Source organism: Acanthochromis polyacanthus, chromosome 5 (genome assembly GCF_021347895.1).
Source record: "Acanthochromis polyacanthus isolate Apoly-LR-REF ecotype Palm Island chromosome 5, KAUST_Apoly_ChrSc, whole genome shotgun sequence".
NCBI lineage: Eukaryota > Metazoa > Chordata > Actinopteri > Pomacentridae > Acanthochromis > Acanthochromis polyacanthus.
In genome coordinates this window covers 16,093,870-16,119,593 of record NC_067117.1, presented here as the reverse complement: position 1 = coordinate 16,119,593, position 25,724 = coordinate 16,093,870, and the positions used below count along the sequence as shown (strand labels likewise).

General features: G+C 40.9%; 1 protein-coding gene across 8 annotated transcripts in view; it reads left to right on the top strand.

Annotated features, from left to right (window-relative positions):
- The window catches only part of LOC110960961 (inositol 1,4,5-trisphosphate receptor type 1), a 79,534-nt gene that overhangs the window by 34,189 nt on the left and 19,621 nt on the right, over positions 1–25,724 (top strand). Inside the window, exons 33-49 of one of the 8 annotated variants that reach the window (XM_051948812.1) lie at positions 2,065–2,190; positions 2,279–2,407; positions 3,326–3,352; positions 3,817–3,937; positions 4,045–4,229; positions 4,304–4,452; positions 4,540–4,651; positions 6,369–6,404; positions 13,999–14,043; positions 15,442–15,574; positions 17,781–17,968; positions 22,680–22,863; positions 23,041–23,294; positions 24,490–24,690; positions 24,776–24,886; positions 25,218–25,313; positions 25,454–25,597. In XM_051948812.1, coding sequence (XP_051804772.1) covers positions 2,065–2,190; positions 2,279–2,407; positions 3,326–3,352; positions 3,817–3,937; positions 4,045–4,229; positions 4,304–4,452; positions 4,540–4,651; positions 6,369–6,404; positions 13,999–14,043; positions 15,442–15,574; positions 17,781–17,968; positions 22,680–22,863; positions 23,041–23,294; positions 24,490–24,690; positions 24,776–24,886; positions 25,218–25,313; positions 25,454–25,597 — 2,241 coding nt within the window. Of the gene's footprint in view, positions 1–2,064; positions 2,191–2,278; positions 2,408–3,325; positions 3,353–3,816; positions 3,938–4,044; positions 4,230–4,303; positions 4,453–4,539; positions 4,652–6,368; positions 6,405–13,995; positions 14,044–15,441; positions 15,575–17,780; positions 17,969–22,679; positions 22,864–23,040; positions 23,295–24,489; positions 24,691–24,775; positions 24,887–25,217; positions 25,314–25,453; positions 25,598–25,724 lie in introns of all 8 variants that reach the window. The other 7 variants (XM_051948811.1, XM_051948814.1, XM_051948813.1 and 4 more) reach the window with 7 other exon arrangements.

The following is a 25,724-nucleotide window of genomic DNA, read 5'->3' as shown; positions in this document are numbered from 1 at the left end:
ATTGTTGGTACCCCTCAGTTAAAGAAGGAAAAACCCACAATTCTCACTGAAATCACTTGAAACTCACAAAAGTAACAATAAATAAAAATTTATTGAAAATTAAATAATCAAAATCAGCCATCACTTTTGAATTGTTGATTAGCATAATTATTTAAAAAAACAAACTAATGAAATAGGGCTGGACAAAAATGATGGTACCCATAACTTAATATTTTGTTGCACAACCTTTTGAGGCAATCACTGCAATTAAACGATTTCTGTATTTGTCAATGAGCGTTCTGCAGCTGTCAACAGGTATTTTGGCCCACTCCTCATGAGCAAACAGCTCCAGTTGTCTCAGGTTTGATGGGTGTCTTCTCCAAATGGCATGTTTCAGCTCCTTCCACATATGTTCAATGGGATTCAGATCTGGGCTCATAGAAGGCCACTTTAGAATAGTCCAACGCTTTTCTCTCAGCCATTCTTGGGTGTTTTTGGCTGTGTGTTTTGGATGGTTGTCCTGTTGGAAGACCCATGACCTGCGACTGAGACCAAGCTTTCTGACACGAGGCAGCACATTTCTCTCCAGAATGCCTTGATAGTCTTCAGATTTCATCGTACCTTGCACACTTTCAAGACACCCTGTGCCAGATGCAGCAAAGCAGCCCCAAAACATTACTGAGCCTCCTCCATGTTTCACCGTAGGGACAGTGTTCTTTTCTTCGTATGCTTGGTTTGTGAGTCTATGAACATAGAGTTGATGTGCCTTACCAAAAAGCTCCAGTTTGGTCTCATCTGTCCAAAGGACATTCTCCCAGAAGCTTTGTGGCTTGTCAACATGCATTTTTGCAAATTCCAGTCTGGCTTTTTTATGAGTTTTTTTCAGCAGTGGTGTCCTCCTTGGTCGTCTCCCATGAAGTCCACTTTGGCTCAAACAACGACGAATGGTGCGATCTGACACTGATGTACCTTGGCCTTGGAGTTCACCTTTAATTTCTTTGGAGGTTGCTCTGGGCTCTTTGGATACAATTCGAACGATCCGTCTCTTCAATTTGTCATCAATTTTCCTCTTGCGGCCACGTCCAGGGAGGTTGGCTACTGTCCCGTGGGTCTTGAACTTCTGAATAATATGAGCCACTGTTGTCACAGGAACTTCAAGCTGTTTAGAGATGGTCTTATAGCCTTTACCTTTAAGATGTTTGTCTATAATTTTTTTTTCGGATGTCCTGGGACAATTCTCTCCTTCGCTTTCTGTTGTCCATGTTCAGTGTGGTACACACCTTTTCACCAAACAGCAGGGTGACTACTTGTCTCCCTTTAAATAGGCAGACTGACTGATTATGAGTTTGGAAACACCTGTGATGTCAATTAAATGACACACCTGAGTTAATCATGTCACTCTGGTCAAATAGTTTTCAATCTTTTATAGAGGTACCATCATTTTTGTCCAGGCCTGTTTCATTAGTTTGTTTTTTTAAATAATTATGTTAATCAACAATTCAAAAGTAATGGCTGTTTTTGATTATTTAATTTTCAATAAATTTTTATTTATTGTTACTTTTGTGAGTTTCAAGTGATTTCAGTGAGAATTGTGGGTTTTTCCTTCTTTAACTGAGGGGTACCAACAATTTTGTCCACGTGTGTATATATTCAGAACTCCATGATTTTAGTCTATGGGTTTGACTGTATGCACTAGATGCATTATAGCAATAGATTATGTGAAATACATTTGATTTGATGTTGATCCAGGGGTTACAAATAGATTACAAAATGCTACTCCCATTTTTTGCTGCATGATCAATTCATAGTATTTATCATCAATATATATCATGGCCAGTTTAGATTAATTTATTGTTCTTTAATTGTCCATTAACTCCACAGAAATTTGAGATTAGATATTTGAGGTATTCTTTAGTGCTGGGTGTAGATGTAATCAAAGTTTTATTCACTATCTTATATTATGAAATCCATATTAAGGAGTCCATTGCATGAATTTTTAATCGATTCAGTGATTCATAATTGATCCTAGCACTAGCATTTGCCTGGAATCCTGTTTTTACATAAGCTATAACCATGATCTTGCAGGTGAAGATCGCCTACATCAACTTTCTCAACCACTGCTATGTGGACACCGAGGTCGAAATGAAGGAGATCTACACTTCCAACCACATGTGGAAACTCTTTGAGAACTTCCTAGTTGACATTTGCAGAGTAAGGAACAACTTCTTTTATTTTTATTGTTTAAATGCGAACTATATCAAACAACAGAGAGTAATTTTGTCTTTCCTCTTGCATTCAGGTGTGCAACAACACAAGTGACCGTAAGCATGCAGATACCATTCTGGAGCGCTATGTGACGGAGACGGTCATGAGCATTGTAACCACCTTCTTCAGCTCACCTTTCTCTGACCAGAGCACAAGCCTGCAGGTAACCCTGTTATATTCAAAACTGCAGCATGAAGCTCCTTTAAAAGTGCTAAATGTTTGTATATATCATCCTCATTTCAGCTGGTTGAGATCCAGTGGTTTCTCTCCCCTAATGTCCACTTGTAAATATCAGCTAACCTCCCTCCTATTAATGTACAGTTTGTGTCATCCTATAGATTGCCGTCAGAGGGAATGTAAGTACAGGTTGAATGTATAATAGCTGCCCTTTGTAATTTCAAACAAATAGCAGAAAAATTCCCCTTCCAAAACCCTGACTTTTAGATTAGAACCACCAGTGCAGTGCTTTTCACAGTTCTTCCCTAATAAGTGGGAACATCAGGGCTTCCTCAGAGTTTCTGGGAAGTGTCTCGGCTGATTAACTTCACTGCGAGTGGCTACCAAGAAGGAATGTTTCCCTTCTCCTCCCATCGGTATGCGTTCATCAGAAAACTGTTAGTCACGGTCCTGTGGGGTTAATCAGACTTTACAGTTTTAGGACCAGTTAGTCTTAGCTGTTATTGACATCCTGTTTTCCTAATTTATTGTGTCCTTTGTTATTGCTAAACGATTTCCTTTTCATTTTAAAAACAAGCTTTGAAGACTTCACAGAAATAGAAATTCTCAAAACATGTTTACAAATGCTCTGCTAGTCATTTTGTTGCCTTTGTTTTTGTTTATACAATACTTTCAGCTACGATGCAGTCAAGAAGAACATTTCTGAACTATCTTCTCGTATTTTTTTATTTACAAACATGTATTATTCAGTTAATTTAGAATACTGAGGTGGCACTGATAACTCGCTAGAAATGATCGTTGCCTCTGAAATATGTAGTGTTGTGTTGGGAACTATGTGTATTATCCATCTTGACTATTTTCCAAACATGTTTTATTTATCCACTGCTTGTATTCTCTGCTGCAGGCTTCTCTGTTGGGGAAAATATTTCAGGTATTTGTTGCAATTTAATTCAGAAAGGAACACGTAGTTGGGTGTTGTAATTTTTTTGTTGGATGAAAAACAAAATTCTCTACCTTATTTACTGTATGTATGTGTGAACATTCTGTCAAATAAGTGCAGAATAACAGATTTTCACTGGGTGAAAGTTGGACAAATGTCTGCTCAGGGATTGATGGGTGTTCAAAAAAGGTAACAATCTACCACTGAGTCAGCATGCTGGTCTCACTGCAGGTTCTGTCACAGCTACAGCACTATGTGACAAATTGTGTGTGTGATATTAAATCACAACAGCTTTGGTCCAGTTCGTTAGTGCTGTAGATGACAGATGGGTGTTTTTCATGTTGTCAAGGGACTTTTTTTTTTTTCTTTCAAGACTAGAGAAGTTATGTCTAAGTAGATAAAATAATAATCTACAACTTCTCGTTCTTTTCTCTTATCTCATGTTTTCCTCTCAGACCAGGCAGCCCGTCTTTGTGCAGCTGTTGCAGGCAGTTTTTAGGGTTTACCACTGCAACTGGTTGATCCCAGTCCAGAAGGGCTCAGTTGAGAGTTGTATCAAAGTGCTCTCTGATGTTGGTAAGACTCTCACTTATGACTTTCTAATTTTAAGATCAAAATCAGTCCATCGTGTTCATTCATATTTGTCCTTACACTGCTTTTATGTGTCTTTGTGCACCCACCAGCCAAAGGCCGAGCAATAGCCATACCTGTGGACCTGGACAATCAGGTGAACAACCTGTTTGTGAAATCGAATAACATAGTGCAGAAGACGGCCATGAGCTGGAGACTTTCTGCTCGCAATGCTGCCCGCAGAGACTCTGTAGTGACCGCATCACGTGACTATAGGAACATCATCGAGAGGCTGCAGGTACAGTTGTGTGTTTGTGCTCATTCATGTCAGTTCATCCATACAAGCATTTACAGTATTCCTTTGTAATATAGGACATAGTTTCAGCCCTGGAGGACCGTCTGCGTCCGCTGGTCCAAGCTGAGCTGTCAGTTCTTGTTGATGTGCTGCATCGGCCTGAACTGCTCTTCCCTGAAAACACAGACTCTCGGAAAAAGTGTGAAAGCGGAGGCTTTATATGCAAGTAAGCAATGCAGATATCTATGCACCTCACAGTTTAACTTTTAAGGGCATTAAGAAATGAGACTTGAGTGCAAATATGCATGTACAGGCTGATCAAGCACACCAAGCAGCTGCTGGAGGAAAATGAGGAGAGACTGTGCATTAAAGTGCTGCAAACCCTTCGGGAGATGATGACTAAGGACAGAGGGTATGGAGAGAAGGTAGGAAATGCTGCCAAGCACAGACATCATGTGTTTCCATTTGTGAAAAGAGGTACTTTGACTGCGTGTGTGACTGTGCCGGTATAGTTGTAATCAAAGTTTACTTGTAAAGACCACGCATATCATGGCTGTGTTGAGTTTCCTATGATGCCTATAACTCACATTTGAAAACACATCTTTATTTGTCACAAAAAGTGCATGCTTTTGATTCTTTCATAAATTTAATGGAAATGATTAAATCTGCTGGGTCAAAAATATACACACAGCAGTTAATATTTGGTTAAATGTCCCTTGGTCATTTTCCCTTCAGCTAGGTGCTTTTGGTAGCTGTCTACAAACTTCTGGTTGTGTCTTTGACCACTCTTTTTGATAGAATTGGTGCAATTAACCTAAATTTGTTCACTTTCTGACACAGGCTTGTTCTTCATCACAGTCCACAGATTCTTGATGGGATACACCAGTCTAAAACCTTAATTTTAGACTGATTAAGCCTTTTTTTAAACTACTTTTGGTGTGTGTAGGGGTCACGGTCTTGTTGGAACCCCAAACTGTGCCTAACAACCAACCTCCTGGCTTTAGGTGTCACTTTAGGTTTTCCTGAAAAATGCAGACGTAATTCTCCATCTTTATTATTCCATTTACTTTATATAAAGCATCAATTCCACTGGCAGCAAAACAGACCCAGAGCATAATACTACCACCACCATGCTTGACACTCGGCTTTGTATTGTTGGGGTTAAGGGTTCCGAACATATTTCTGATCATAGTAGCCAAATAGCTCATTTTTGTTTCATTGTCTAGTATGTATATTGTTGACACAGCAGACTTTGTCATATTTCCAGAAGTTGTAATACATTTATGAAATAATCAAGATCATTGCATTTCATTCATTGTAGCATAGAAATTTCTGAGTTAAAGGACTCATTGGAAAGTCAGGACTGCCATGATAATCAGAGTTTTTATAAGTCTTTGTTCACAAATGTAGGTACTTTACATCATATGTATTGTATAAATACAATTTTATACAATAATATGTGGATAGTTTCTCATTGTATTTTTTCATTGTTGTGATTTGTTTTGGGTAAAAATGTTAACTTTCGAGGAACTGTAGATTAAATAAAATTTGTCTAGCTTTGCATTTTATTGCAATTCTGTATATTTTTAATGTTTGTTTTTTTAGCTCAAGGTTTTATAGATTATCACCTAAAAGATCTTTTTTTATTTACTTTACTTGAATTGTCGACACTAATACAAAGTAGCCAAGTCCCAATCCTCACACAGAAACAGCAACATGAGACAATGTATGATATGGTTTATAAATGACAACAGTTTGATTTAGTTAAATTATATCTCCAGTTACAGTTAGTTTGATGTTACATCACTAGACACACACATGCTGCATCATACACACACACTAACTGCCAAGTGCTATTGTTAGCTGATTCTCACTGTCATATTCACCTGTGCATTCAGTGAGACAGGACTAGCCACTTCCCAATACTCTTCAGCTACATTCATCACTGTGTGAGGCTGCACTACTTCTGCTGACTTTAGCTAATATCCATTCACAAATACTGGTCTTGTGCGCTGCTGAGTTGATATATTTCACCAGTCTTACCTTACCTAACTAACATGTCATGCTGTATCATTGACCTCTGTTTTAACTTCCTCCTTCCTGCGTTGTTATCTAACCCCTCAAACCTCTGTTCTCTTTCAGCTCAGGGCCTTTGATGATGAGATGGATATGCCTAAGGTTGTTTTTCTTTTTCTTCTACTCATGCTCTCGTTTCCCTGAGTTCCTGTATGTTACATCTGTGTAACAATGTTAGTAGTTCTGTATCAGCCCTGTTCTAGTTAGCGTAAGCTTTGGGTACAGCTGGTAACCAAACAGCAACAGACTAATTCTGTCATAAACAGCTGCTGCATTGTCTGCCATATAACCATGTGTAGACTATCTGAAAACGGTGAGAAAGAGAGGGGTTGGGAGATGTGTGCTGTGGCTGACGGCACGTTGCTCAACAGAATTGTTATCCTGAGTTCCAAGGTGAGTCACTTGCTGGTTGGGCCAGCTGCCAGTGCTGTGTTTGTATCTGCTCACTGTCCTCACACTTACTGCAACCGCCCAACATTATGTCAAAATGCTCAGTCTAGTCAGATAAGGGTCATTTTGGGACACATTTACTCTATTTTTTTTTTTAACATGGTGGCCTGTGTAGAACTAGTCAAGTGTTTTTTACACAATGAATAGCATGAAGACAGTTAACAGATGTGAAAAGAGAGGTGGATATGAATCAAATATAAAGAAAGGCTGTATGAAAGAAATTAATTTCAGAATTAAAATTACAGTCAGAACAAAAGAAGGTAAAAGGCATAAAATTCACAAAGCAATATTGCAGGAATCTGCTATTGGGCATATAGATGAACATAAACGTTTGGATGCAAGAGGATAAATAATGCACATAACACATGCTCACACTTAGACACACACAAAATAATAATATGCTGCTAATAGCATAAATGTTGGCATTTCACTACTATATAATCTTCCTGTTTGTTTTTTGAAAAAGGAGGGGGCAGGTAGTAAAGTTCTAAAAGTCATATCACTTATTTCCCTCTCTTTTTCTCTTCATGCTGGTGTTTTATTCTCTTTCTGGCTCTTTGTAGGGTGTTTCCCCTGCCTCTCCTGTCTGCTCCAATAGGGGGCACTGTGACTGTGTGCATGTGTGCATATTAGTGAATGTGTGGGGCTGAGAGGGGCTGTGGCAGTCGTTGAGGCTGTGTCCTAGTTTTCCTTGCCTGCGAGCTGCACGATTCCTGGGTCGCTGCCAACTCTGGGCTGAGGTTACATAAGAACCGGGCTTTTTTTTTTTCCTGGAACTCAGCCCCGCCGCTGATGTGTGACCTTCAGCAGTAATTGCCAATAAAAGTGTGGAGGAGCTGTTTACCCACACTGCTGTTGTCTGTGTGTGTGTGTGTGTGTGTGTGTGTGCACACCTGTGTGTATAAATGCAAGTTTCGAACGAGGGGTGGAGGGTTGCATGAGTCTCTCTCATAAACTGTTGTATCTTGGTCTGTCTGCACACGAAAAGGAGTTCTGATGTAAGCGCGACGGTTAAAGGGAAACCTGTACTTCTCCTACCATCTGCCAATCTTCCTATTTCTTCTCACCTCTCATCCCTATTTGGCCCCGTTAAATCACTGTGACACAATTCCTCAACTACTCCAAAGACTCCCCACTTCCACTCACAGTTTCTCACATGGATGCAAACACACACCCACTCTGTGTAAACTTAATGATGCTGGCTGCGAATGTTTGCGTAGGTGTTATATGAAAGTACGTAGTTGCCTCTTGTCTTTTCTGTTGATCTTTGAGCATAGCAGAAAGTCATGGTATATAATCGAAGAGGAAAAAGGATGAATATGTGCGCTGTTTTTCACAGGAAACATGGCTTAAATGGGTCACATGAAGTCAGAGCTCTGCACAGTGTTATCAAGGTGCTTGTTGAAATGGAGAAATCGAAATGGAGATAGCGTGAGATGTATTTTTGACCTCCATGGCGTGTGCTTGCCGCCCCATTGCTAAATGTCAGGGAGGTGATTATCAGCTAAGTTCTTGCTCTTTAACTGTCAGAGTTATATAAGAGCCAGAGGAGTTCAGGATACACAGTGTTGTTGGGCTTTTTACTCTCAGGCTGACTTCTTCACCTGGCCGGGTGTGTGTGGGGGTGTGTGTGTGTGTGGGGGGAGGTGTGGGGGGTGTGTGTGAGGGTGGGGGGTCTAGTCAAAGCAGTTATGCAAGTCCTCCGTGTTGAAAGTAAGACATGTTTCATTCCTTTCTGCTCCCTCTTTCTTTCTTTGACAAACCTGTCAGCGGACTGAAGTCTTATTGACCTATAGGTTTTGGAATAGCATTGCTTTTTCTTTCTCTAAACACATTTTCGCCCACTCTCACACCAGTACTTTGCCCTCTCTGGCCAAGACAGAAATCCATTTTACAGCTCTGGTGTAGAAGTAGGTCAGCTACAATGAAAATGACAGAGCACAGTCTTTTAATTTAGTCTGCATCTCTGTCTGCGCATAACATGAAGGCGAGTGGTAAACCCCAGTTTTCATGTCATTCACCACCAGTTTAAATATGACTCAGCCTCAGCCTGCAAAGACCTGTTTATTTACGCACTTTCAGAAAAGACAGAGAGTAGAATGAACCTATTGTATATGTGTGCAAGTACATTTATTTCCTTTACTGGTGAACTGAAAGGTGCAAACCTGATCAGGGGTTTGCCCTGGGGAGATTCCAGCTTGGTGAAATACACTGTAGTTGGGGCGGATGTGGCAACTATGAAGGGTTAGTCTGTGGTGTCTGTGGTAAGACTGGGGGTGATTAGCTGCTGCGTATCTACTCTGATCAGCATATTGCTTTGTGGTTTAATGTGGTGACAGTGAGGCAGCGTCCACAGACCTGTGAAAGATGCTGATCCTCTGGTGTGTGAGTGCTGAGCGTGAAACCCCCAAATCTGAACTCTGCCCCACTATGGTGTTGGCTGCTGCAATCAAATCAGCTGTCGTGCTTGTCAAAAGTGAGTTTTAAGTGTTGACAGAGAAAGTCCAAGTCAGACCCACGTCAAGATTCACAGGTGCTAAAATCAAGACATCAACTTTGTCATCAGCACACGAAATGGGAATTTTAGAACACGGAAGTAAAGCTATTAATCTTGAGGAATAATTTTTGGATTTTTCAACAACGTAATAATTCAGCTTTTAAATATTGAGCGCTGAAATGTCAGCATTTGCATTTTGTGTATTCCGAAGCATTTTTCTGAGTATGCTCTGTTTCCCTTTTGTCTTTCACACTGTCTCTGTCTGTCACTTTCTTTGTCTCTGCTTTTCTGCTTTTGCACCTCCACCCACTCACAGAACAATGAACAAAATCCGTCCCTCTGTTACCTGTTACCTGCTTTGAGAGATTATGTCTCGCTGGCCATTACAAGTCAGAATTTCTTATAATATGCTTGTAATGCTTGAAGAAAAAAACACTTAAAACTGATTAATTATGTCATCATAGAGGTGAAAGCAGCCCTATTTTATTACCTCTTGGGATGTCTGCAGATACAAGATTTTGAAGAGGCAGGCAGATTTTGAATTTACAGAGCGTGTTATTTGTTGGAGTGAGTTATTTTTTCTCTGCAAGAATGGATTCAACATGGCTGTTTTATGTCGGGTACCTGATATTGACAGTGTACCTTTACAAAGTGCTTTAAAGTACAGTAAAGTGCTTGAACTTCAACCAATGTGCACTGTGTTACTGTGCTGTTATTAACTCTGTTATTACCTCTTATGTAGTTGTGCTATAGTGGTAAAAGCATGGGTGCATGCTGTTTTAGTATGTCTCTGATTAATGCTTATTTCAGTAAATTTAGATCTTCTTTCATGACTTTTCTGACCCACCTGTTAGTTGGCAGATGCCTTATTTGAGTAGTGCTTTGAATGCAGCATTTGACAGGCCAATTAAGAAAGACTAATTATGGAATAACAAAACATCATGAACTCTAATGTTTCCCTATAAAGCAAAAGAAGTTAATAAGTGATATAATGGTTGTATATCAGATAACCCAACTGAACACTTTATAGATCTCTCCCCCCCTTTATTACATAGTGAGAGCGGGAAAGACAGGAAATGTGGGAAAAGAAAACACGAGTGTGGCATGCAGGAAAAGGTGCAAACCGGTCTGGAATCGAACTAAGGACTTACTGCTTGAAAGCATTTGTGCCCTTTTACTCCTTTGTCAGGTTTTCCTTTCAGTAGAATTCCAATTTGGTTTTTGTTGTTATCATGATTTTTCCTGTAATTTGTCAACAGTTTGTAAGTCATGGAGTAAGTCATGAAGCATAGTTGTCAGTTCTTTGTGTGTTTCTTCTCAGGTTTTCAATGTGTTCAACAGCCCCTCTGAATGTTTTAGTTTAGGAAGGGTATCAAGATAATTCTTAGTCATTGGTCTTTAAAAAACAAACTTGTAAGCCTTTATTAAAACTGTGTACATACTACGCATTATACCCTGGACAGAGAGGCTTTCTCGGCTGTCAAAGTGTATAAATATAGTCATAATTTGCTTGTTATTCTCTTTCTGTCTTTCATTAGCTCTGTTGTTGTTGCCCTCTGTGTTTTTGGTGACAGATGGCCGCTGTAAGCAGCTCTGTGTCACTGGTTTAGTGGCCTGGTTCCTTTTGGAGTGATTATGTAACTCTAACCCCATCGCCCCTTGCCTCTCTCTGTTCCCCTCTCCTGCCCCTCCTAATGTGTCCTTTTACATAACAATCTTTGTGGATCAGCGGCTTTGACTAGTTTCATTTTCTCTTGGTGAGCACACAGTGTACATACAGGTGCTGGATTTTGATTCTACAAAATGGTGTCTCATGTGAATTCCGACTGTTTTAGTGAAACAATAAGGAAATTAGAAAGCAAAAATAGGAAAGCAGTAGATCTATATATAAGACGCCGAATCTGATTATTTGTGCTTGAGTTTCATCTTGCTCGCAGCATGGCTCAAACTGAGAACATTGCACCTTGTGTTTACTCATTTCTGGCTTTGACTGACAGTTGCAGTGTGATTTCAGTGTTTGTATTTTCTGAAATATTACAAGAAGAGCTTGACATTTTGAAGAACAGGCCTGTTCTTGTTCTCCCAGAGTGTCACTGTGAGGCACCCATCAGGCAGCACACAATCCTGCTGCGGCCGACAAAGAAATATCTGTGGAAAAGAAAATCTATGATATGTTGATAGTTGGGTTTTTTTTAATCTTAAAGTTAATGGTGGGTGCTCTTATGAACATTGAGCCACTTGTTGCTTGCCCTACTCATTTGTTCTGTTGATACTGGAAATTAAAAAATCTTTTCAGTTGGCGCTTTTAGTGTAAGAGACTGGCAGTAAACCCAACAAATGTAATTTTTTTTAAGTGGTTTTCATAACTTCACCTGACATTAATTTGAAGTTCCAGCTGTCTGAGATAATCAGACCAACAACAACTTTATGAATTACAGACTTTTATTTTGAAAATGCTCCCTTTCATTACAGCTCAGAAAAGAAACACAATCTGTGGATGCACAATGGAAATTTGAACAAAAAAATCAACAATCTTTTGACTTGACTTACTCTTAAGATCAGAAATGTGATGTTCACAAAATAAAAATGTGTTTCAGTATTCATATGTGCACCTGACTATTGCATAACAGAAATTATGAATTTGTTCTTAAAGTAGTGAGGCTTACAAAAGCTGGTTTGTGGATTTTTTTTTTTGTTTAGAAAGAGTCAAGCTCCTCTGCTGCTGTAAGCTCAAATTTACCATGCAGTGCAGCTGAACTCTCAGCAGGAAAAGCAAATAAACAACATTCCCAAAATGTTGAACCTTAAAAATTGGAAAATTGAAGTATTTCGACAGTTTTGTTCTTGGGAATCAATGCTTCAGCACACAGAATTTGAAATCAAACAATGTTTACCACATGAAGTGTCAGTTCTCAGCCTTTATTTGAGTGGTTTCCATCCACACTGAAAGAACTGTGTGAGGGGAAATGGGCACTTTAACACACTGTGCCCAAACTGCAAAGGTTCAACAGTAATCGAACAGGTAAATGTTTCTTGTGCAGCTGTGTGTTGTTTCAGTGTCAACTTCATGCACAAAAGAGCTCACACATGTCCTGAATGAGAGCTGGCATTTAGACTGCGGTGAAGCTGGCTGTTTGTATGAAGGGCGAAAAGGTGACCATGTAAGAGAACACAATAGTACGACTCAAAAGAAATGGAACATTTTTTTTAAGATATGTTAAAGCTCGTTGGTTTGATAAAATCGGCAATTAGGTTTATTCTAAAAAAAGAAAAAAGCGGAAATAAAACCCTGGCATGCATGAGCACAAGCCTTGTGGATGATTTGTATAGTGAAGAAAATACCCTTCATGGCTGCACAGCATGCCAAAAATGTAGAATGTAGGCGTTTGTGCTTCCTGGTGAACAATCGAGAGAAGAGTTAATGACACGGTTCACTGCAACAGGCGCCTGGTAAACCTGAAAAACAGAACGGTCAGGCAATAGTTAAAAAACCGATGACTTGAGCATGCGAAACTGACATTTAGAAATGATTTTATAGCTGGTTGAAGCAGCAGGGTGAATGCAGATTCAACAAAATGCATCAGAACTTGTTGGACAACATTTTGTTGTTCAGGAGGACAGCAGGCCTATTATGCAACCAAAGAGATTATTCCTTTTGAAGAGTTGAAATGCTCTCTAATGGCTGAGTCAGTCACCTGATCTCAGTTGTACTGAGCATGTGTTTTATTCTCTGAAGACCAGACTAAAGGTAGAGAGACCACAAAAAAGCAAGAGTTGAAGGTGGCTGCAGTGAGAACTTGATTTCCAGCAGTTATTAGCTGCAAAGGATTTCCAACAAAATATTATTTTCATTTTTTCATTTATTTATTTATCAGGACAGTGTACAATGACATTAAGCTCAAGAGCAAAGATGTTTGTACCAGACTGTAGCTTTTCAAGCTAATTTCCATCTGTAGTCCTTAGGGAAAGGGACGGGGGCCAAGGTGCAAATACACATAAAATACATTTGACTATTTTCAAATAGTCCCATTCATAGAGTTGCAGAATTAAAACTCATTATTCTTCAAAAACATCCGTAACATGTCAGCCATTCATCATCCCAAGCAAATGCCTTTATAATCTCATAAACTTAATAACCTCACTCATCACATACAAGGTAACATTCACTTCTACACATCACACACTCTTAATGTGCACATATTAAATATGATGATATGATAAGTTTGGGCCTCATGTTAAAAGTGTTGCATGTCCTCGACAGTTTCTTTTCTATGTCAATACAGTGACTCAAATTAAGGCTGAGATTTTGCTCTTCAATGTAGTAAATTCATTTTCATTGTTTTATTTCAAACTGAGTCTTCTGAATACAGTATGTGTAACTGTCCATACTTATAGGCTGTACTGTAAGAAAAACAAAAAACAGGATGTTAATGGAATTGAGAAAATGAACTGAAGCTCTAATAACACTGCACATGTCCTGTTACATTTTATTTAATGGTCAACATTGTACACATCTCCTGTCTCAGTTCTCTAAACGCCCCACAGACATAATGTTTCCCTGGCTTCTGATCTAGCTATAAAAGCATGGCAGCTCGCACTGAGCAGACCTTTGCATGGCCACTTGAACCAGCTGAATAGGAACATGATGTGGTTATTAACCTGACAATTGCCTCCTCTCTGCTGCATGAATACTAACCCTCTGTTTGTATCTATTGGACCACTACTTTCACTGCTCACTGCACCCAGCAGCTGGATCAGAATCAACCTGAGAAGCTGTTGGAGGACCAGAAGAGGGTATGTACTAACATCAGCATGGCAACTTAACTGAAAACTCCAACACTACCTAGATTCATGGTGGGATTTCAAGTTTTCAATATAAAACAATCATACATCTTGAATGAAAAATTACCCCTTTGTGATCCAGCCACTCTTTTGCTTCTAGTGCTTCAAGAAACAACCAACTAATTAACAATAAAAGCATCAAATTTCTCTAATTGTGTTTATGTCAAAGCAGTGACTTTGCAGAGACTTTGGTGTGTGCACTAAGGTGGCTGACTACAGCTGACATTTCAGAGTAGCAATATTGTTCTGTCAATAGATAATCGTCATCTCCAAGAGCAGAACATCTATTGAAAATCTGGTATCTTCATCAGATGTTAAGGTGTTAAATAAATGTACCAAACAAGACGTCATCATCACTGGCTTCCTTCCGGCTGACTCCCCAGCCGTTTCATAGGGAAGATTCATTCAAATTTCTAACACTATAAAGAAACTTCTGCTTGTATCGTCATCCAGAACTATCAAGTGTGAAGTACGAGCGTCCTTCCTCCTGTCATAGTTTCTGCAGCTCCTCGGTGAAGGCCAAGTTTGTGTTGACAGCGTAGATGACGTCCTGAGGAGTTTGGCTAATGACTCAGGAAGTCACAAAAAGGGATCCTCCAATGAGAGCAGAGAATGATGTTCTGACTACAGCTGATTGTGCTTTGCTGTTACGCACAATCCATACAGCTGATTAACCTCCTGTCAATACAAGAGAACAGTGAAGAGTGTTCTTCACACCTCCTACATCAACTAATCCTGACCTCTAGAAAATAGCTATGGCAGCGGAGCTTACATAATGCTGCCGTCGTCTATCAAGGACCGCCCACAGCTAACAATGATTTGCACATAATCACACAAACACAGAAAAAAAATCCCTTCTCTTTCATTTCCTTCACTTCATCCCATGGGAGGTCTCTCAGGTAGCTACTGACGGTGGTTACCATAACAACAGCAGAGTCGTGCTTCTCACTGCTCAACGGTGGATGAGTCACAGTGTGGGAGGGCTGGCCCCAGGTCTGGCTAAGTGAAAACCAGGACCTCACATTGTCACTGTGCAGGTTCAATGTTGCCGTGTCGGCCGTGTGGGTGCCGAATGGCGTAAACTTTGTTACACCTGAAAGTTTTTTTCAATGCAATTTTTAAATTAAACATTTAATATTAAAAGTGGGCATGTCGTTGCTCCAGAGCTATCGATCACAGAGCGTGGTTGCACTGGCAGGCAGGCTGTAATTTTCTGCGGTTGGCCTGTTTTGTTGTCTTATGTAGCTGAAATGCACAATATATATCACTGATGATGCATGTTGTCCTTGTTACACAACCTCTTCACTGACATCACATCATTACATCCTTCCCTTTCTTTTCCTCTCATAGGGCGAGGCACTGAGACAGATTCTGGTGAACCGTTACTATGGCAACTTCCATCGGAGTGGTGGGCGGAGGGAAAGCCTGACGTCATTTAGCAATGGCCCCCTCAGTCCTGTAGGACCAGGAAAAAGCCCATCAGGTGGGACACTGTTGTTGCTCATCTCCGACATCAAACACAGAAGTTTGCTGTTAATTCTCCACAGTAGGAAATCTTGTTTAGTTTGGCGCACAAGGCCATGAGAACACTGATTTGAGCATTAACCAAAGGCCTTTGCCAGTGGGGAAGGGGATTAAGCTGCCAGTTATGACTACATCTGCTTCAGGGGGGTAAAGTCTTGATAATCTTTTCCCTTTTGTTTAGCCAAAATGTTTCTGCCCCTGAAGTCATAGCAAAGCAAAGTTCTCTCAGCAGTGTTATATAAGGACTGTATCTGTCCCTGAGCTGGTTATCAGCTCCTGAGCTGTGCTGCCAGTTGCCCTTTCAGCACGCAGAGCACAACATTTTTTTTTTATCACTCCCTGATACCACTGTCATTGTCTTACTATCTGCAGTCAAAATACTAAAACAATGCATTTCTGCCGTTTGCCTCCTTTTATTTGAGCCATTGCTTGATATGTAACACATGTGATGTAAGACATGTTATCAGCATATACTTTTATGAGGACATGAAGAGTTGATGCCAATAGTTGGTGCTGCGAATCTGTTTTTTCTATTACCACTTTGACCTAATAACCAGAATGGCTGGTGCCTGCTGTGGCCAGCAGTGGTGATGCTTGGTTGTGACATTTTCACCCATCACATACAGTATATATTATTCATATAATTTGTATTACAGCTCTGACAAACAGCTCAGATGTATGGATAAATCACATTTTGACAGAGAAAATCACAATAGTTCCCAGTTCACCATCTTTCCCGTGTGCACCAAGATGCTGGCAAACTTCCAGACCACCAGACCCCTCCCCTCCATGATCCACTTTTTACTGTTGCTAGGTGACTTCTGGCTACTTCCTGTGAAAACAGCCTTTGCACCTGTTGCAGAAACAAGAGCCAGGCTGAGAATTCCATATGTAGCCTGAAGCTGGGGCCTCAGGGGGAAATGTGCAGGCGAAGGCACGTGCAATGAGTTGCACAACTGTACAGTTGCAGAGAACAGTTGGTTAATACAGGATTAGCAGCGCGGCAGTTTGGGTTTAAGTTTTGTTGAAGTAAATCAGCGTGGATTGTGTTTTATACTAATAATGAATGCATGATGTGTGATGAAAGAAATTCTGTTTTAAAGGATTTGAGCTGTATACCTAAATGGTAATCGGAGATGGTTGAAAAGAAAGTCACAGTCATTATTAAGGATGCAAGATACTGGATTTGTGTTGATATTTCCCAACTCATATTTGCTGATGCAAATATATGCACTTATTTTTGTACCTAATTGCAGAGAATATAAAACCTGTCCTGTGGCAGACAATCCAATCATTAAACAACTTTTACTCTTTATTACAGCCCTCATGTAGATTGTACAGATGCTCACCAATCACAAGCGAACTGGCGTCATGTTTTTTTGTTTTATTTTTTTATTTATGAACAAACTGCAGGTATTTTTTAGGTTAGTTTGCAGCTGTAAATAAACTGTATTTTGACTCGGGTACAGTTGAGCTGCTGTTTGAGCAGGTTGAGCAAAAAACTTGAAGTGGTTACAACTGATATTCCTATCATGATTGACTGGGCGGTGCAGATGTAGAATCCAATGATTTTCAAATGTGCACATTCACAAGTCAAAAAAATAAACAAAAACAAGGTCAACTTATATATGAAACATTTCATATTAATTTTTATGCAACATTTTGACCAAAAACTGCAAACTTATAGCCTAACAAGCACCGCCTCTCTGTCAGTGCTTCTTTTGGGCTGACATTTTATTTGAAGACTTTATATCAATCATGATGCTGATCATTCCTAATTATTAGAGTAATCTTTCATAGGATACAAAATATGTAAAATTGGTAAATATAAATTTTTTAAACAATGCCGACTAATTCTAAATTGAACAACTTTTGCATGCATGTATACTATAAGATAAAGTCCAAGCAACTGCAATATTACTGAACAAAGATTGTGTGTTTCCATCTTGTTAACTCATGAATCCAAGATTTTCAGACAATCATGTAGTTTTTGGATCATTTACCTGTCAATTAACTACAAATTACCCATTAAACTGTCACATAGTTAGAATTTTGTTTTATATTAATTTGCCAATTCAACCTGATTAAAATGTATGTAAATGTAAAGTATTGAATTCACATCCCATTTGCCTGATTTGGACTGTTGCCTTTTCACTGTGGTGCAGCTTTAGGGGGTCCTGGAGGCCTGAGTCGTGGGGAAATGAGCCTGACAGAGGTACAGTGTCATCTGGACAAAGAGGGAGCGTCTGACCTGGTGATCGACCTCATCATGAACACCACTAGTGACCGAGTCTTCCAAGAAAGCATCCTCTTGGCTATTGCACTGCTGGAAGGTGGAAACACAACCATCCAGGTCAGTTCACCACAAACGTGTGACTCGCAAATATGAATCGTAGAAACAGAAGGAACATTTTCATCTCCTGCATTTACTAACCAGTGCATCATGTCCCAAACTTTTTGTTAAACCATTGCATGATGAAAATCATCCGCTTTCCTATCAGTCTAGAGGCTGTGCTGCGATACAGCCATTGAAATGAACACACTGTGGTATAGATGGAAGTTTCTATTACCAGACAACCTACATTATCTGGGTCAGTGGGCCACCATAGCCGCACATATACATTACCAGCGCGGCTTTTCTCCCCATTATATTCTGCACTAGATCAATTAACATAGAGACCAGACCAGCTGTGAATGATGTCAGTAGTTTGCGGATCAGAATATTTTACAATATTCTTATGTTTCATTACTTTAGACACTCTTAGGTGCAGTCTCAGTCAGTGAGAATGAATGTTTTTCCCATATTTGGTTTGATCTGTGCTGCTCGGCACTCCTTTTCTCTCGTTGCATGTCGTCTTCATGTCTGTTGCTCTGTCCGTCGATCTCCCCGTCTTTCCACTTGTCTGTCCGTCTGTGTGTTGTTGTGTAAGCGAGGGGCTTGCATAATCAGATTAGAGCGAGGAAGCCACTGTGGCGGAGATAATGCTCTGGCTTCCCACGGCTGCTGCAGAGCTACGTCACGTGATCAGCCTGTGTTACATAAGGCCTGTGTGAATGAACAATGAGGAATGTCTCAGCCTTCAAAACATTCCAGCCTCGCTCCCTCGCGTTCTCTTGCCGGCCCAAACTGGGTCATGCTGGGCCTCCGGAACTGGGGCAGTGGGGAGAGAGGGCGGAGGGACGAGGAAACACAGAGGGGATTGAAGAAAAACTGGAGCCCTTCTTACCCTCGCATTCTTGAGTTTGTTCTGAAGATTTTCTAAGCAGGAAAAAATATTCTGCTGAGTTTGAATTGTAACATATAGTGCAAATATTTGTGATCTTTGACTGAAGCTTGTGCTAAAATCCAGCATTTACAGTGCTGGCTGCAGTTTACAAGAGAGGATCTTTTAACTGACAGCTTAAATCTTGAATTTTTATATTAAATATACCTTTTACACAAACAAATTGGGCAAGACTCGCTGTGTTTGCTCTCGACTCTCTTGAGGAAAGCACACTAAGAATAACTCGGGTTGTTTTTGTCGGTGCCTTCATTTGAAACGCCGAGCTGTGCACCTGTTGGGTTTTGGATATCTTGTTCTCACGTAACACAGTTAACTATTTACTCATGGCCTACATATTGCACTAAAATAAACCACACAGAACACTTCCACTGCACGCCCATTCACTCCCTTCCACACGCACATATTCTGGCTTTGCTGTCATGTCAAGCTAATGCACAAATTCCCTGGGAGTTATGATGTATTATATTTGTACGTTTTTTCCACTTGTTGACTGCTATCTGCTCTTGTGCATTTCTGAAAGCTTTTCTGCGACAGCTTCGAGGTACCTCAGACAGCTGTAAATTGTGCTGTGACAAGTCTGCTTGTGACATTTCACTCGTCAGCAGTCTGCAGTCTAACCACATGCTGTTTGGTTTCTCGCCAAAGAATTTGATGTACAGTTGTGTTTAACTGTTGTTGTGGGGTTTTTTTTGTTGTTGTTAAGATATTGATTAAACTTCTTCAAGTTGGAACGACTATGACAGAAGTGGCTCATCTGCAGATAGAAAGGAGAGACGAATGAAGAGGAAAAGGTCTTGGAATAGAGGAGAGGAGAGCAGAGCTGCGATTCCATTTGGTTTGCATGTGGTGCTGCCTGACATGAGAGGGAGGGTGAGAGGAAAAGGGAGCACGAGTATAAATAGCTGTTACATAACATCCCTTTGTTGATGCCAAGTGGCGGAACGGAAGGAGAGAAGGGAAAGCGCTATGACCTTGTTTTTCAGTATTGTCCGCCCCCACCTCGTCCTGCTCCTCTCCGTCTCATTCCACTCAGGGTTTGTCTCCATAGATACAGACAGGCTCTGTGTTTACCCGACACTGCAGGGGGCCCCTGAGATGCTCACCCCTCTCTTCGCTCTTTCCTTCCATCCTCCTCCGTTACTACCACTTCATTCTCTCCTTGCCTTGACCACCATGTGTTACTTCATTCGCAATGTCATCTCTCCATCACGCCACTCTCCTCCTTGCTCCTCAAGCGCTATCAAAACACAGATGGTGTCTTGACACGGCAGCACAGATTTTTGTGTATAAGGGCGGGCATCGAAACACTACAGGGGCAGCTACGTGGTTAGACATGAAAGTGTAGGTGTTTGCTTTTGATTCACTGTCACATACATTTCTGAAGAAACCGTAAAATGAAAGTTTTGTGAGGGCGCTTTTCTTCACTGCGGTGTCCTGTCTGTCTGCACAGGCATTGTCTTAGTTTCAGTGACTCACTCAATCCACCGAAACTCCGTTCAATTCTAAGAAACTGGATTTTAAAAAATCACTCTTTCAGTCTGCTTTTGCTGCAGGTGAAAACTTTCACTGCAGGGTGAAATAATTAATAATCCTGAATGTTTAATACATCACCTCCAGCTGCTGCCGCTCAAACAAACTTGCCTTTGCCACAGTGAAATATAATACTTCAGATGCTTCAGTGTTCCCTGATCCATAACATGAAATATTACTACCAGTCTGCACTGAGTCTGAGTCTGAGGACAGTGTCTCTAACCTGGGATATCCTCGAGATGAGCACTGCGGCAGAAATAAAATGATAGGCCGAGGAAAATGAATCTGATTGCATAAGAATAAGGTTGGCAGTGGCAGAGCTTTGGAGTGAGATATTGTATTGCGGAGCATGTGTGATATGTGGGTGTGTCCTCTCAGAATTGGCATGTGCTTATACCGGAGACAGCTGACCTAGTTTTGTGAGTGTAAAAGTCAGTGGGCGTATTAGCGTATGCGCTCTCCAGCCTGTGTGTGCTTGTACTGTACAAGTGTCTGTGTGTGTGTGTCTGTGCGAGTTATGTAATGGTAAAGGGTGAGGGAGTGCTCTCCTCTGTGTTTGCTCTGCTCTAATCGATGTGTGCTATCCTGGCCCGGTGCCTCATGCCTCACCCTCTGCGCCCTGCCTTCCTCACCCTTCCTCCCTTCCTCCTTCCCTGCAGGCCTACGCTTTAACTGGCTGATGGAGGACGGAGTTATATGAGCAAAGACAGAGGCATGACCGTTACTGTCTGTGCCCCATCCTCACCTCCTCAGCCATGCTGTGAGCAGTGAGTGGGCTACCAGCAGTGCGGCTAATCCCCCCTCTCTCTCTGCACTCTCCACTCTTTCATCAAGTTGTTTATTGCGTGATGGCCTTGCTTGGCAGCCCCCTTCTCCTCCCCTTCCTCTCCCCTCCCACCTCCTCCCCTCCTCTACCATCCCCATGCTGCTATCTCCTTGTCCCTGAGTGTTGGCAGAGTGCGTACGTGCAGGAGGGCTGCTGCTCAGTGGTGGAAGGCCTGGGTGGGGCACAAGGCTCTGGAATCTGCTTCAGGGCACAGCACACAATTATGTCATTGTTTCTTTGGAAGGAAACTTGGATGCGAAACTGCATTTGCTCCGCTTTGTGTCACATTAATAACCAGCATAGACTCCCTTGTTTGGCTACTTCCCTGTTTTGCCACTGGTTTTAATTCTGAATGAAAAGGTTTCCGGGTGTGTTTAACATTAAATTCCAATACATGTAAACCTCCTACTACACACATATTCAGAAAATGTCCGGAGAGTAGGAGGAATAAGACTTGCTTTTTCCGTTGTTGTTTAATATTTTCCTTGTGACGATCATTTATTTGATTCCTCCAGTAGCCCAGTTTTACATCTAACCTGGAAAGACAGATGGTTACATAACAAACTGGCCTAGATACTGTCTGATAACATTCTCTCCCTCCCTATCTCTGGCTCTTGTTTCCCCTCTCTCGGTCATCTGTTTTTTTCTCCCTTTTTCTCCCCTATTCCCTCTTTGGTATCCGTCTTTTGCCTCTAGCTTTTCTTCCCCCCGCTCCGCTTGCCACCATCTCCATTTCTCTATCTGTGTAAGTAGGCCAGGCTTCTCCCTCTCGTGTCATTTTTCACCCTGTTAGTGTGGCAAGGCTGCTCCAGCTGGTTCAAGTCTCTCCATAGGCTGCAGCGTGAACAGCCCTTACATAATCAAAACAACAGCCCTGTTGGTTGGGACATGGTGTATACATTGCGCTCATAGGCTTGAAAGTGTTCTAATTCTGCATGACCCCATTCCACAGCGATAACTGCAGCGTTTAAACCCTCAGAACGCAGTAAATCCAGACTTGCTTCGCTGCAGTTATATAATGTTTTGTGAAGGTCCTGTCGAGACCGGTTTTCTCAGATCAGGTGACGATTTGTTTTCCACTGTTCGCAAAGACAGTTTGTGCTGACTAAAGCGTGCATGTGATTATTTACGTTACGAAAGAAACTAATGATATCTTTTATTATTGATTAATCTGTTTTTTCTTGATTTGTCTGTCCCTATTTAAACTTGCCAAACATTGCAAAGTACCATCTTTAAATTGTTTGTTTTAGCCAAGAAACCAGCCAAAATGCAAAGATATTCCATTTTGAAGTTGTACAAATGTAATATTGGCTAAAAGATAACTACCATTTTATACTGACAATGACAGACAATGCATTCTTCATGCTTTTCCCAGACAATACAATCAGTAATTTGGTTTTGCTGTTCTTGTCCTGTGTGTCCAGCGTTCATTCTTTTGCCGTCTGACAGAAGACAAGAAATCAGAAAAGTTCTTCCGGGTCTTTTACGATCGCATGAAGTCGGCCCAGCTAGAGATCAAAGCCACTGTGACAGTAAACACGAGCGACTTGGGAAACAAGAAGAGAGATGATGAAACGCAGGACAAAGATGTCCCTGTTCGCAAAAAAGGTCTGAAATCATCTGTTACGATTAATGTATGAGCTGACGTTGGGTAACCAACGATTTTGTGACCTACAGATTCCAGATTTGTTTCTGAATCCAGAGTAGAGAGAGGATTTATGAAGTGGTGGTTCTGTGAGTTCTGACTGCATCCTTAGTAACTGTTTTGTGTCTCTGTCTGTGTAGCAAGAGACTCGGCAGTGGTTATGACCGAGGACGTGAAAGAGCAACTGATAGAAGCTTCATCTGCCACCAAGAAGGCCTTCAACTCTTATCGGCGTGAAGCTGACCCTGAGGACCACTTCACCTCAGCAGATGGGCAGCCCAGCTCTGGGGACAAGAACCAGGATGAAGGAGAGATGAGCTTTGTGATTGTTATCATGCAACCAATCCTTCGCTTTCTCCAACTGCTTTGTGAGAATCACAATCGTGACCTACAGGTGGGACTGACTGAGCATCAGACGTTAGTTTTACAGACGTTCTCTAGAATAGAAATACTTTATTGATCAACAAAGGGGAAATTCTGCTGTTAGAGTATCAAGCAGAAAGTGTAAAGTGGCCACCACCACAATACAAATAAATAAGAAAAAAATACTAAAGTACAGCATGCACAAAAAAAGTGTAAAATATACTATAAATGAAAATGTACTGAAGTGAAAAATGCAGTGTAGTTTCAAATGCTAAATATACAAATATACAGTGAATGAAGAAATTGAAGTTCTGTGAACAGTAGTGCAACTAGTACAATGAGTGCACTGGGAGCAGAAAAACAGATAACTGCGAAAACAAAACAGATGCTACAAAGCAAAGAGTGCTGAGAGCTCTGTGCCAGCCAGCGGTGAGGTGTTAAACAGAGTTACTGCAGTGACTTCTTTAGAATATGGAAACTGAGTCTTTGCATGTCATCTTTATTTAGCTCGATATTAAAGCTGCAAAGTCCTTGCTTCATTTCTTACAACTTGCACTCACTGAGCCTTTTTTCTGTGTCCTGCTTTTCCACCTGGCCTTTAAGCTGCAAATTTCTGTTACTTAACTGGGAAGTATTAGGATCAGTTCCAGAAAGAAAGCAGCTGATAACCTTATTGCATTTAGAACTTTACAAAACCCTCAGAATGATGCCAGCTGTTGTTTACCTTGAAGTTGAAATAGTTACATAATTTCCCCTGTATTTCTTTAACATGTATTTATTTTGCAATATGCAGTGTCTGCTGATGAACCAATGTTGTAATTGAACTGAAGGTCACTTCTTGCTACATCTCTGGGCTTTAGGTTATTGTTTAGGTTACTGTTAAAGAAGCAATTTACAGAAAAATAAAAAAATAGGTCTTTTAATTGTTCAATCCTTTATGTTTATGGAAGTTTGCATGAAGACAGAGTGGATTATATTCTGTCATCTTTTGCAGAGGTAGTTGTGTGATGCACCTAAAGTTATTTTTTTACAACTCCTCAAGATGCAAAGAACTTTAGCTGAACTATTCTTGTAATGTTTTGTCTTTATATTCGGTTTTGATTTCTAAGCCACTTTTATACACTGCAGGTAATTCAGACATATCACAGTCATTCATCAGTCTAACCAGTATCACTGCTTCTGCTGCCTCTTAACCTGCCGACCACAACCTGTTTCATGTTCTTCAGAACTTCCTTCGTAGTCAAAACAACAAGAACAACTACAACCTTGTGTGTGAGACGCTGCAGTTCTTAGACTGTATCTGTGGCAGCACCACAGGAGGTCTCGGTCTGCTGGGACTGTACATCAATGAGAAGAATGTTGCCCTCATCAACCAAACTCTGGAGAGTCTAACAGAGTACTGTCAAGGCCCTTGTCATGAAAACCAGGTAGAGAGGAGAAAACGCAATTAGATTCTACTAAAGCACTACTGTCTGTCATTGTCATAAATTTTTTCTTCCCTGTTTTCTCTAGAATTGCATTGCCACTCATGAGTCCAACGGTATTGATATCATTATTGCCCTGATTCTTAATGACATCAACCCACTCGGGAAGAAGCGGATGGACCTGGTGCTCGAGCTCAAGGTAGACTGCCGGATAGATCTAAGGTTTTCTAAAGACTGGGTCTTTGTGTTTGCTTCTTGCGTCAAAAGTGAGAAAAAAGCTGCAGTAGTTTCCTTTCACTGCAGGATGGAATATCACAAACAGGCTTCAAGTGTAAGAGCCGGACATTCATTCGTCTGAAGTAGCTTTTGTGCACATCTGCCAAGACAAATAGCAGCAGAGTGCATTTTCCTAGAGCAACAGGGGTTCTTTCTGTTTTACTTGGATAAAGAACCTTACAGAACTTAGGTTCTTATCTTGGAGCTTTTCTTTTCTTTTCTTTTGCCTCCTTTCTAATCTTTTTCACTCTCAGAACAATGCATCGAAGCTGCTGCTTGCCATCATGGAGAGCCGCCATGACAGCGAGAATGCTGAGAGGATTTTGTACAACATGAGGCCTAAAGAGCTGGTGAGGAACTGATGTTGTGTAGCTTGTCTTTTCAGCTCAGCTACATCTACTCAGCTCTGCTTGGCTCTTGTGCATATTACAGTGAGATAATATCACATATTAGAAATATGACATGGTGGTATATGTGTGTGTTGGTGCAGGTGGAGGTGATAAAGAAGGCCTACCTGCAGGGAGAGGTAGAGTTTGAGGACACAAAGGAGGAGGAAGATAGTGGAGAAGAGGAGGAACATGATGCCGCATCACCTCGAAATGTTGGACACAACATCTATATTTTAGCTCACCAGGTTTGCTATTTGTCTCTGCAGCGTGTTTGCTGGATCCCATGTTTATTTCTGAGTTGCATTACACAAAGTATTATACAATTATAAAAGAAAAAATCTCCCCATTCATGCTGGAATGTGTTGTTTTTTG